Source organism: Erythrolamprus reginae, chromosome 8 (assembly GCF_031021105.1).
Source record: "Erythrolamprus reginae isolate rEryReg1 chromosome 8, rEryReg1.hap1, whole genome shotgun sequence".
Taxonomy (NCBI): domain Eukaryota; kingdom Metazoa; phylum Chordata; class Lepidosauria; order Squamata; family Dipsadidae; genus Erythrolamprus; species Erythrolamprus reginae.
Genome location: NC_091957.1, coordinates 27,541,812 through 27,554,822, shown reverse-complemented (window position 1 = coordinate 27,554,822; position 13,011 = coordinate 27,541,812). Strand labels below are relative to the sequence as shown.

Below are 13,011 nucleotides of genomic sequence, written 5' to 3'. Positions count from 1 at the left end.
CTCCTGGAGGCTGCTGCGGCAATAAGCAGCTCGGTGAAGAAACGCACGAGCATTACAAACAGCAATAGGTGATCGTGAGTTAACAATCCGGGCATGGCAGACCAGGCGCCACCTGCTGGGGAAGAGGCTTCTGTTAGCAAGCCCAGTACCCCCAAAGAAAAAGCCTCTAAGGCGAAGTCAGCCCAGGGGTCTTCCTTGAGGGATGCTCGAAAAGCAACTAGAGGCCTCGCAAAGAGCATCAGGGCCGGCTTTGCCCCCTAGCCAGCAATTGCCTACCAATCCCTCTATATCTCCCCCTATGTTCTACCAGGGGATGGGGACCTCAACATCAGAGAGGGATTGGTCCCCAGAAAGAGGAGCCCAGACATGGCCATCATCCAGGGCGGACCCTTATAGCCTGGGGAGACAACCGACAGGCTGGCCTCCTAATTATCCTTCCTCTCAACACGCGCAGGCAGCCACTTTCACCCCTACGGCTGCAGGCCTTCGCGATTCTTAGGATACCTGGCAGAGCATGCCCCAGGCCCTCCAAGACCTGATCACTAATACGTATAACCAAGGCCTAGCTACGGGGGCACAACAGCATCAGCAGGCTCCAGTGGGACCCCCTCAGATGAGGTCCAGAGACCCCTGGAGGGACCCTGCTACGCGGTCCTGGATGGAATCAGTTGAGGAGGAGGATTCCTATAGAGATGACTTCAGCGCCGCTGAGGATGACCTGTCTGGAGATGACCAGCCACCTGAGCAACCCAGTTTCACGGGCTTGTTTAAATCCTCCCTCTTCAAGGTGCTCCTGAATAAGGCTACGCTAACCATCGATCAGGCAGGAGAGAACAGTCAGGCGGTACCCTCTGATGAAACACAACCCGCGGGAGGTCTGTTCGTCTTCCCCAAACAGGAGATGGTGAACATCCCATCTTCCCACCTGTTTCTAGAGACCATCCAACGCCCATGGGAGAACCCGGCGGCGGCCCAGGGACCCTCCAATCTTGACCGCAAGTTCTATACTTTCGACCAGCAGATGGAGGAGCTGCTAGAGTTTCCAGCCGTGGACAAGCCTGTCACGAGCCTGGTGTCCAATGCCCTCGTACCGTCTGAGTCACAGGAAGGTCTGAAGGCCGAGGACAAGAGGGCGGAAAACGTGGTTCGCAGGACCCACCAGATGGCGGCCTGGGGCGTGCGAGCCGCTTCGGCGGCCTCATTCTTCAACAGGGCCATGATCCTCTGGATTAAAGAAATCCAGGCCAGAGCTGACCCAGAGGATGGCAGACTTCGTCAGGACCTCAACAAATTGTTGGCGGCCACGGAGTTTTCGGCGGATGCCACAGTCAATGCTGCGAAGTTTGCATCACGAGCAATGGCTTCTTCTGTGGCTTCGCGCAGACTCATTTGGCTCCGCAACTGGCAGGCGGATGTCAAGTCCAAATGGAGTCTAGCCTCTTCCTCGTTCAAGTGGAAAAAGTTATTTGGAGAGGTCCTCGATGATGTCCTAATCGAGGACAAGGACAAGAAGAAGGTGATGCCCAGGGCTAGCAGACGACAAGATAGGTGCTTCACCCCCTATCAGCGAAGACAACCCTTTCGGATGGAGCCCTCCTCGAGCAACTCCCAGACGCCGAGGCCATACTTCCAGGGCTCCTTCAACCAGGGCTCCTTCAGGTCAGACAGGACATCCCAGACGGATCGAAATAGGTCCTACCAGGGACGCCGTCCCTTCAGAGGAGCCAACAGAGGCTTCAGAAAAAACAAATGACTCACTGGGCACTGCACCCCTAGGCGGCAGGCTGCTGCATTTCCCAGGCATCTGGGAAACCACGTCCTCAGACGCATGGGCGACATCCACGGTTTCCCGGGGCCTGAGGATCGAGTTTCTTCGACCTCCCCCTCAATGTTTCCTGCCCTGTCGCATCCCGTCAGACCCACAAAAAAGAAAGCTCCTATACCGAGAGGTATCTCACCTTCTAGAGATAGGGGCTATAGAGGAGGTACCCCTAGCTCATCAAGGCAGGGGTTTTTACTCGGCAATTTTCCTCGTACCAAAATCCTCAGGAGGAGTCCGAATGATCCTCAACCTTCGGCAGTTGAATCTCTACGTAAAATACAGAAGATTCAAAATGCACTCACTGAAGTCCATCCTGGCCTCCATAAGGCAGAACGACTTTATGACATCTATAGACTTGAAGGAGGCCTACCTCCACGTACCCATATTCCCGAACCACAGACAGTTCCTGAGATTCTGTTTAAACGACGCACATTTCCAGTACAAGGCAATGCCCTTTGGACTTTCCTCCGCCCCCAGGACGTTCACAAAACTACTGGACGTCCTCACGGCCAGTCTCAGACGCCAGTCGGTACGCGTGATGGCGTACCTCGACGATATCGTCATTTTGTCAAGAACCAGAGAACAGGCACACAGAGACTCACAGCTGACGATCCAGACACTACAGGACCATGGCTTTACAGTCAACTGGACAAAAAGTCACCTAATACCTACAATTCGTCTTGCCCACCTGGGCACCACTATAGACTCCAACCTGGGTATGGTTTTTCTGTCCCAGGAGAGACAAAGGACAATCAGGAACTTGATAAGGGAACTGGAACATCAACGATATCCCAGTCTTGCCCTACTGTCAAAGATCTTAGGAACTCTAGTCTCGTGTATCGATATAGTGCCATGGGCGAGACACCATCTACGACCACTCCAATGGTTTTTGCTACCATATCAAAGACAAAAGACAAGCCACTCCCACAAGAGAGTCTCCCTCAGTGCCAGAGTACGCAACTCCTCACAATGGTGGAGTTCCCCCTCACTGACCAGGGGCTCCATATTCCTGGATATGGACCCTATTACAATAACAACGGACGCCAGCTTGATAGGGTGGGGAGCTCACCTTTCCTCACACATGGTTCAGGGCCCCTGGGATCCTCAGGACCTGCAAGAGGTCAATATAAATTTCCTAGAACTGAAGGCTGTTTCTTTGGCCCTCCACAGCCTTGCTCATCTGGTACGGGGTCGACATGTACGTATCCTGACCGACAACGTCTCCACACGTTCCCACATCAACAGACAGGGGTGAACACAGTCAAAGAGACTGATGAAGGAATCAACATCACTTCTCAGATGGGCAGAGGCAAACCTGGCCTCACTGTCAGCGGAACACATCTCGGGAGTGGAGAATGTGTGGGCGGACTGGCTCAGCCGTCAGACACTCGATCCGGGCGAATGGCGGTTGGATCCCAAGATCTTCCAGGAAGTGGTGAGGAGATTTGGGGATCCGGTGATGGACCTGTTTGCAACCAACCTCAACACCCAGCTTCCTCGCTTCTTCGCTCGATACCCATCCCCGGGTGCAGAGGGAGTGGACGCCCTAACTCTTCGATGGACTCGGGGCCTTCTATATGCATTCCCGCCTCTATCAATTCTCCCCAGGGTGATACGGAAGATCCTGGAGGAGAGAGCAGAGGTGCTGCTGATAGCCCCGTATTGGCCTCGCCGCATCTGGTTCGCGGACCTGGTGCAACTTTCGACGTCGCCCAGCTGGAGAATCCCGGACCGACAGATCTCCCTGACCCAGGGGTCCTTGTCTCATTCGGAGCCACATTGGTGGCAACTGACCGTGTGGCACTTGAGCAGGAACATCTAAAACGCCAAGCCTTGCCAGACACGGTCATTGCCACTATTCAAGCAGCCCGCAGACCTTCTACCAGGCGAATTTATCAGACCACTTGGGCTGCTTTCTACAATTTTTGTGAACAGCGGGGGATAGATCCTCAGACGGCGTCACCGCTTGTTGTTCTAACCTTTCTGCAGGCAGGCCTAGAGAAGGGCCTTGCCCCAAATACATTACGCCGTCATGTCGCCGCTCTGGCCACCATTATCTCGACAGATAGTTACCGCTCCCTTACCAGACATCCCTGGATCAGGGACTTCTTGAAAGGAGCGGCCAATCTTAAGCCACCAACGGTTCATCGTTTTCCTTCCTGGGACCTACCCTTGGTGTTACATGCACTGACAGGTCCTCCGTTTGAACCCATACGCCAGATTTCGTTAAGGCTGCTGACCCTTAAAACCGCCTTCTTGGTTGCTATCACTTCAGCCAGAAGGGTCTCTGAGATAGCTGCTTTGTCCACAAGACCAGACCTTTGTCGTTTTGACCCAAACAGAGTAGTCCTTAGACTGGATCCGGCATTTATCCCAAAGGTAAACACATCCTTTCATAGGACTCAAGATATAGTACTCCCTGACTTCTGTTCTCATGGGACTCACCCCTCTGAATTGAGGTGGCATAAACTGGACGTGAGGCGAGTCCTAAAGATTTATGTTAGGAGGACTCAGCCTATTAGGCGGTCAGAAGGCCTGTTTGTGTCCTTTTCCACTAGAACCATGGGTACCAAGGTGTCCTCTCAGACTATCAGCCGCTGGTTAAGGGAATGTATTTCAGAGGCGTATAGGACTAAAGGTTCCCCAGTTCCACCGGGGATAACTGGACATTCAACTCGAAGTGCGGCTACTTCATCGGCCTGGAGAACCCAAGCTTCCTTGGAGGACATATGTAGGGCGGCCACATGGGCAGCTCCGTCCACCTTCATCAAACACTATCGGATTGACTCGTTTGCTTCGGCGGAAGCAGCATTTGGGAGGAGGGTACTACAAGGGGTCTGTTCCTATTCGGAACCCCTGGTCCAGTCCTGTCCCTCCCTGTGATTATAACTTGGGCATATCCCATCTTGGACTCTCCTTGCAAGTGCATTGGAGAAAGACCGTTGAACTTACCTGAACGGTCTTCTTGATGCACTGCAAGGAGAGTCCAAACCCTCCCGACTCTGGGACCAGGGTTACCGTGGGGGTGTGTTTTCTGGTTACGGTTAAAGGTTGCAGTTTGATATTGTTTAATAAATGGTTTTTGCTTTACTGCTCCTTCGCTTTATTTTAGACTGGAGGGCTAAGGGGGAGGCGGTGCCTGCCTAGTAATTAATATTTAAATTAAAACTCAGTCCCTACCAATCAGACTGAAGAATAACCCATCTTGGACTCTCCTTGCAGTGCATCGAGAAGACCGTTCAGGTAAGTTCAACGGTCTTTTGGGGCTTTTTGTATTAGGGGGAAGCCAGATTCACTTAACAACTGGGAAGCAAAATCTTGTGAGAAGATGTACACGGGGGATTTTGGCAATATTTTTTAGCATGCACAGAAGCAAAATCTCATTGGGACGCACATGCCAGAGACCCAAAGCTGTGCGCACAGCTCCAGTTTTACTACCGGTGTAGCAGCCTCATCCGTACTGGTAGGAAATTACTACTGGTTAACCATAGAGGCATTTTTTTAAAGGAAGTGTATTGTAACCACACACACACCCCTCTCTTCTAACTGTACCAGTTGTGAGTAGGTGTTGAAGGAAGCCATCCTGGGGTTTTAGATTGATTTTTAAGCTCAGATTTCTTATATATTGTATTACTGTATTTATTTTTGTTGTGAGCCGCCCTGAGTCTGTGGAGAAGGGCAGCATAGAAGTCTAATTAATAATTAATAATAAATAAATCCTGGGCAACTGTTACAAAAGCTGTTCACTTCTGTGCACAAATAACAGGACGAAGACTCCCTCTGCAACAAACTTTGTACCTTTACCATCACACAGAAGGAATTCATGAACCAGCACTGGTGAGCTTCCCCTGCTGCCTAATTCAGGGTCCCCCACCTCCACCCCCAGGTGGTCCATGGCATGCCAGAAACCGGCCTGCACAAACAAGCAAGACCCCCTTCCATGAGATGCAGGCTGCAATCACGCTCCCTCCATGGGAGACCTGGTCTCTGGTGCAGGGGTGGGTTCTAACTTACCGTGCAGCCGGGTTCACTTCCTCTCGTGCTGCGTGGCTGCGCGCACATACGCAGTGCCGAAAAACAAGCCGAAAAAAAAGATGGTGGTGCATGCACAGTGCCGAAAACTCAGTTTCTGCACGTGTGTAGAAGCAAAAACCAGCAAAAAAATTTCAAAACATGCAGCACTGACAAAACCAGCTCTGTAACATCGCCACCTGTTTTTTTTTTTAAAATAATCTCTATGAAATATTTACATACGAAGACAAACAAGCACATTACAAAACATATACACATAAAAGGTTCAATATATACAAATCAGTATCAGAACTTGAGGATGTCACCACCAATTTATTGCCGGTTCTATAGAACTGGTGCAAACCCACCGCTGCCCTGATGCCCCAAAAATGATGTGGGGCCTCTGGTCTAAGCAACCCGGGTGTGTCTTTTTGTCTGCTTTATGGCAAAGTGCTCATCTCTCATTTCCCTCCCCTTTCCCCCCCATCTGTCCTGTTTTTCTGTTCCTACCTTGACAGGTATCACTGCCACACCTGTAAGATGGTGGACGGTGTTGGTGTGTGCACTGTCTGTGCCAAGGTTTGCCACAAGGACCACGAGATTTCGTATGCAAAATACGGGTCATTCTTTTGCGACTGCGGAGCCAAAGAGGATGGGAGCTGCCTGGTAGGTTCTAGGGCTGAAATCTCATGGTCGGATGGGGGGGAATGGACAGGCGTGCTGGACAAGGTCAGCTGGGGGTTATCCCTCTTCCTGCCAGATGGCTAAGGTCTCCGCGTGGTGATTCTCCTCCTCCAGGCCCTGGTGAAGAGGACCCCCAGCAGCGGCATGAGCTCCACCCTGAAGGAGTCAGCCTTCCAAAGCGAGCCTCGCGTCTCAGAGAGCGTCCGCCATTCCAGCACCTCGCCAACTGACAAGTCCAAGTCCTTGGCCAGTGACGGCCGAGGGGGCGATGAAGACAAGCCCAAGAAGAGCAGCCTCTGCAGGAACGTGGAAGGTTGTCGGGAGCAGCTGCAGGCCCAGGTTTGGCGTCATGTGCTCACGGGAGGTGAATCGGGGCTCCCTCTCCCTAGGTGGGGGAAAGCCTTCTCAGTCCCTCCATGTTCTTGCCTCTCCCCAAGGCCAACTTCTCCTTTGCCTCTTTGGTCCTCGACCTGCTCAACTTCCTGATGGAGGCCATCCAGATCAACTTCCAGCAAGCCTCGGCGATGGGCAGCAGCAGCCGCGCCCAGCAGGCCCTGAACCAGCTGCACACCTTGGACAAGACGGTGGAAATGACTGACCAGTTGATGGTGAGATGGGCAGAAGCTCACCAGCACAGGTTGGGAGAGTGGGGTCTAGTTCAAGGGGGCAGATTAAGGAAAAGCCCCTGTCATTCCATCCTTCAGAGCCAGGTCTGTCGTCTGGAATGCTCCTTGTCTATCTCAACTCATGTCAGATTCTGAGGAGGATGAGCCAGGCCCCTCTGGATACTCTGGGCCTGGGGTTTGCCATCTGATGCAGAGTGAGAGTTAGGGGGAAAGTGACTTGAAGGGACCTGAGGGACCACCAGAGAAGGCTGATATACTAATGGAGGAGTGGTGCCAGTCAGAGGTTGAGGATGACATTAGATGGATTGTCAGTGGATAGGTCAGTGGATAGACCCTCGCTATAGGAGATTGCTGAGAAGGCAAGAGGAGTTGCACAGTAAAAGGTATTAGCTTACAGCCTGAGCCTCTTTGGGGTGTGATGTCACTTCCAGGCAGTATAAAGGCAAAGGATTTGGGGTAATTGGGTGTGGGGTTTTCAGTGGAAGTGTGTGCTTGAAAAAGGCTTCAAAACCATGATTTCTGCCTCAATAAATCCTCTGCTGGAGGATTTTTGCTCAGGATTTCAGTGAACTGATTCATATGCTTGAATGAAAAATGGACTTGTTCTCTAAGGAATGTCAATTAGGCCAGGTTTGGTGCCTTTTCTAGACTTTGTTGATGCTTAGCTCCGGAGAGAGAAATAACTCCCTTTTCTTTGCGGCCAAATCTGATTTTCACTGTGTGTGTGTTTTTATCAATAAAGAGTTTGATTTTATCATGAAATAAGGGACTTTTGAGTCAGTGGGTTCGCTCCAAGGGCCATGTGCAGAACAAACTCAGATCCAGCAGTGGCATCTTTCAGAAGTCAATATTCCAGGCTAACTTGTCACATAAGATTCTTCCAGGTTAATATTCCAAGCTCCGTAATGGCAGCTTCCTTTCCTGCTTGTGCCCTGCCCCTCCAGGTGCCAACTCTGGGCTCTCAGGAAGGTGCCTTTGAGAACGTCCGGATGAACTACAGCGGGGACCAAGGCCAGACCATCCGGCAGCTGATCAGTGCCCACGTCCTGCGGCGGGTGGCCATGTGTGTGCTTTCCTCGCCTCACGGACGGCGTCAACACCTGGCAGTCAGCCACGAGAAGGGCAAGGTGAGAGTTGGCGGAGGGTCTGCCCCAGAAGCAGGCAGACAACTTCTGCAGAACCTAAAACTTCTGATTGTCTCCAGCGTCGAAGGTCAAACAGGTTTCTGATCCAGCAGTTTAACCCAGAGAGGCTATTAACTAGCACCATGTCTATAATAGTAATAGCACTTAGACTTATATACCGCTTCACATTGCTTTACAGCCCTTCTAAGCAGCTTACAGCCCCTCTAAGAGTCAACCTCTTGCCCCCAGCAATCTAGGTCCTCATTTTACTGACCTCAGAAGAATAGATGTCAGCCTTAAGCCAGTCTGGATCGAACTCCTGACTGGGCAGAGTTAGCCTGCAATTCTGCATTCTAACCACTGGGAGGGAAGGAAGGAAGGAGATAGCGGGAAGGAAGGAAAGGGATGTGAGGGAAGGAAGGAAGCTCTCTTTACAGCCCTCTAAGTGGTTGACAGAATCAGCATATTGCCCCCAACAATCTGGTCCTCATTTTACTGATTTCGGAGGGATGGAAGGCTAAGTCACCCCTGAGCCCCATCAGATCAAACTGCTGGATGTGGGCAGAGTTAGCCTGCAACCATAGAGAGGGGGGGAAGGAAGGAAGGAATGCTACTTAGACATACAGTGGAACCCCGACATAAGAGCTGCTCTACTTAAGAGCAACTCGAGATAAGAGCTGGGAGGGGAGAGATATTTTTGTTCTACTTACAAGCCCAAATTCGAGATACAAGCGCCAAGGAGCTGTCTCCTGAAGCCAAACGCTAACTTCCGCGTTCGGCTTCAGGAGACAGCTGCGAAGCGGCGCGCGTGTTTTAAAAGGTTGCAGCCGGCCTGGGGGGCTCGGGGGGGTGCTTGCAGCTTTCTTTCTTGCTCTTTTTCTTTCTCTCTTTTACCTTCCTTTCCTCTATTTCTTCTTTTCTTTCTCCTTCCCACCTTCTTCCCTCCCTCCCTCCCTTCACTCATTCCTCTCTTACTCTCCCCTTTCATAAGTTTCCTTGCTTCCTTCCTCTGTTCCTGTCCCTTCCCCCTTTCTTTCTTTCTTTCTTTCTTTCTTGCTCTTTTTCTTTCTCTCTTTTACCTTCCCTTCCTCTATTTCTTCTTTTCTTTCTCCTTCCCACCTTCTTCCCTCCCTCCCTCCCTTCACTCATTCCTCTCTTACTCTCCCCTTTCATAAGTTTCCTTGCTTCCTTCCTCTGTTCCTGTCCCTTCCCTCTTTCCTTCCTTCCTTCCCACCCTCCGTCCATTCATTCACCCATTCCTCTCTTGATCGCTTAAAGCCGGTCCCTGGTGCAAAAAGGGTTGGGGACCTCTGTCCTACAGGATTGGGTGGCAGAGAAGTTGAACATATGTAAATTTAAAAGTTTAAGAAAGTTTACAAGTTAAGTGAAAGAAACTTCATTATTCATTTATATGTACATGTACATTTCTTCATTAAAAACATGTCTTTCTGCATAATTTAGACTAACTTTGTGAGTTTTTTGAGGGCTGGAACCAATTAAAATTATTTACATTAATTCCTATGGGGAAAAGTCGTTCGAGATAAGAGCTGCTCGACTTAAGAGCCCAGGTCCGGAACGAATTAAACTCGTATCTCGAGGTACCACTGTATACCTCTTCACAGTGCTTTACAACCCTCTCTAAGCGGTTTACAGGGAGTAAGCATATTGCCCCCAATTATCTGGGTCCTCATTTTACCCACCTTGGAAGGATGGGAGGCCAAGACAATCTTGAGCCTGATGTGATTTGATCTGCCAAATTGCAGGTTGCTGAACAGGCAGCAGAAATACTGCCCTCTGACCACTTGCACCACCGAGGCTCATAAAATACAGAACGGCAGTGAACTTTTTTCAAAGTGAGCCAAGCACCATTTGGACAACTCTTCTGCTCTTTGCCACTGAGAGGCAGAGACTTCTGCAAGGCTTCTTGGGTGGAAACCAGGATTCGGGGGGAGCTTCAAAATTAATTTTCCTCCATCTTTCTTGGGTTGTAGTCAGTCTCTACCATCATGCCCGTGTTCTTGTTGCCTTCGCAGATCACTGTGCTGCAGCTCTCTGCACTGCTGAAGCAAGCTGATTCCAGCAAGAGGAAGTTGACGCTGACCCGCCTGGCCTCCGCGCCCGTCCCCTTCACGGTCCTGAGCCTGACGGGGAACGCCTGCAAGGAGGACTATCTGGCTGTTTGTGGGCTGAAGGTAGAGAGAGAGACAGAGATAGACACAGGCACAGAGACAGAGAGGCAAAGGAACAGACTGACAGAGAGAGAGAAAGAGAGACAGACAGACACACAGAGACAGATAGAGACAGACGAGAGAATAGAGAGAGACAGAGAGACAGAGACAGAAAGACAGACAATAGCGACAAACACAGATAGAGACAGACAGGTACATACACAGAGAAAGAAAGACAGAGATAGACAGACACAGAGAAAGACAGACAGGCACAAAGAGAGAGAGAGACACACACACAGAGAGACAGAGAGAGAGACATACAGAGAGACAGAGACAGAGATAGCGAAAGAGAGACAGAGACAGTCAGAAAGAAAGACACACAGAGAGAGACACACACAGAGACAGAAACAGACAGAGAAAGAGACACACACAGAGACAGACAGAGAAAGACATAGACATAGACATAGATGAGGGAGACAGACACAGAGGGACGGACAGAGAGATAAGAGATAAATAAATAGATAGAGACACAGAGAAACCAACAGAGAGAGAGAGACACACACACACACACACACAGATAGAGACAGACAGACAGAGATAGCAGGTGGACTCTCCTTCTCTGCAAAAAGGGTGATTGACTGACTGTGGAAGAGAGATCGCCTCCCTTTATACAGCTAATCCTTGACTTACAATAGTTCATTTAGTGTCCATTCGCAATGACAGCAGCCCGGAAAAAAGTGACATGACCACGTTTCACACATAGACTGTTGCAGCATCCCTGTGGTCACATGATCACAAATTTGGAAGCTTGGCAACTGGTTCAGATCTACAACTGGTCGCAGTGTCTTGGGGTCATGTAATTCCCCTTTTGCGACTTTCCAACAAGCAAAGTCAATGGGGAAGCCAGAAAAAAACCAGCCCCAATCCGATCCTTTAGGAAAGAAAAACCCTCGACTCCTATTTGGTTAAAGCAAATTTTCTTTTACTAAGGATGCTGGTTGCAGTAAAGTCAAGCCAGCTCTGAAATCTCCCATGCTAAAAATAAGGTGTAGCTTTGCCTCCAAGCCCATCCTCTCCCCCCCCCCCCCGGTGACCAGTCTTTTTTCAGCCAACCAGAGCTCGCCAAGATGTTTTTGAGAACTATGAAGTGTTGGGAGGGAAATCTGCATATTTCTCAGGGTGCCCAGCTGTGGAATACTGGTACAAACAGGATCCGGTTGCTCTGGTTTTTCTCACCTGTCATTCTCCCCTCCCATTTTTCGTGTGTATTATGTACACCCAAAGCTTTGTTGCCCTTTCATCCTTCTCCCTTTCGTCCTCACCCCTCCGCTGCCCATCCTTTGCAGGATGCCTGTGAGTCCTCCAAGCCGAACCAGGCAGACCTGACACTATGGTTCATGAGCATGATGGTGTCCTCAACAAAATATAGAAAACCATCAGTCTCTTTCTCTGACACACACGTGTGCTTGCCAGTATGTGTTTCTCTGTTAAGTCCCTTTTCTTGCCCCTTTCCAGGACTGCCACGTCCTCACGTTCAGCAGTTCAGGCTCCGTCTCGGATCACTTGGTGCTTCACCCTCAGCTTGCCACGGGCAACTTCATCATTAAGGCAGTCTGGCTTCCGGGATCCCAGACAGAACTGGCCATCGTCACTGCCGACTTTGTCAAGGTAGGGTTGAGTGGAGGCCGACAAGACTCTTCCTGTCCCTCTCCCTCTGCTCTGATCTCTGTCAGACCTGCCTCAGTCCGATCCCTGAAGAAAGAAAGACCCTCGATGAAGTGATAAGGTTTTTTTACTAAAAGACGCTGGTGGCAGTAAAATCAAGCTAGAACTAAATCTTCCACGTGAAAACATACAGGCTTATCCTGTCAATCTGTCGCTCTTGTCAGAGTTATTTTTGAACTTGCTTTGGAAATGTGGAGGATACCACCAGGTACTAGACACTTTCCTTAATAAAGATACCACAGCAGGAGTTCTTTCTTTAGAAGGCTTTTACTTCTTAGTATCAAAACTATTTATACTATATCACAGAACACCTAACCAAACTATTACACTAGGCAACTCTATCACAGACCAACCAACCATTACTAACCAAAACAAAACAAACCACTAACCACTACCAGACCACACCACAATGAGAATGTATTGTCAGAGTTATTTTAAATTTTCAATGGAAATGTGGAGGATACCAGTCACTAGGCAGTTTTCTTAATAAAGACCATACAGCAGGATTTCTTTCTTCAGAAGATTTATTTACTTGTCAGTAGTATCAAAAACTATTAACTGTATACAATATTACAAAACAAACTCAACCACACTAAACTACACCAGACCAGACCACAAACCACAACTGACCATACTAAACCAACAGTGATGGGCTACCAAAATTTTTACTACCACATTGTGGGCGTGGCTTATGCATTTTGTTTCAACATCTTTCAGTGCAAATTGGGTGGTCTGGGATGGAGCTCCAAATTTTGCTACCGGAACTGCGTTTCTGACCGTTCCCGTAGGAGCCCATCACTGTAAACCAACCACAAAACAGACCACGCCCTTATAAAGGTGTTTTACAGTAT

General features: G+C 49.8%; 1 protein-coding gene across 7 annotated transcripts in view; it reads left to right on the top strand.

Moving 5' to 3' along the window:
- UBR4 (ubiquitin protein ligase E3 component n-recognin 4) overlaps positions 1–13,011 on the top strand; it is a 211,101-nt gene that overhangs the window by 53,287 nt on the left and 144,803 nt on the right. For all 7 annotated transcript variants that reach the window (XM_070759469.1, XM_070759468.1, XM_070759464.1 and 4 more), the window contains exons 36-42: positions 5,589–5,659; positions 6,352–6,499; positions 6,632–6,856; positions 6,955–7,125; positions 8,088–8,270; positions 10,301–10,459; positions 11,951–12,103. In XM_070759469.1, coding sequence (XP_070615570.1) covers positions 5,589–5,659; positions 6,352–6,499; positions 6,632–6,856; positions 6,955–7,125; positions 8,088–8,270; positions 10,301–10,459; positions 11,951–12,103 — 1,110 coding nt within the window. The remainder of the gene's footprint in view (positions 1–5,588; positions 5,660–6,351; positions 6,500–6,631; positions 6,857–6,954; positions 7,126–8,087; positions 8,271–10,300; positions 10,460–11,950; positions 12,104–13,011) is intronic.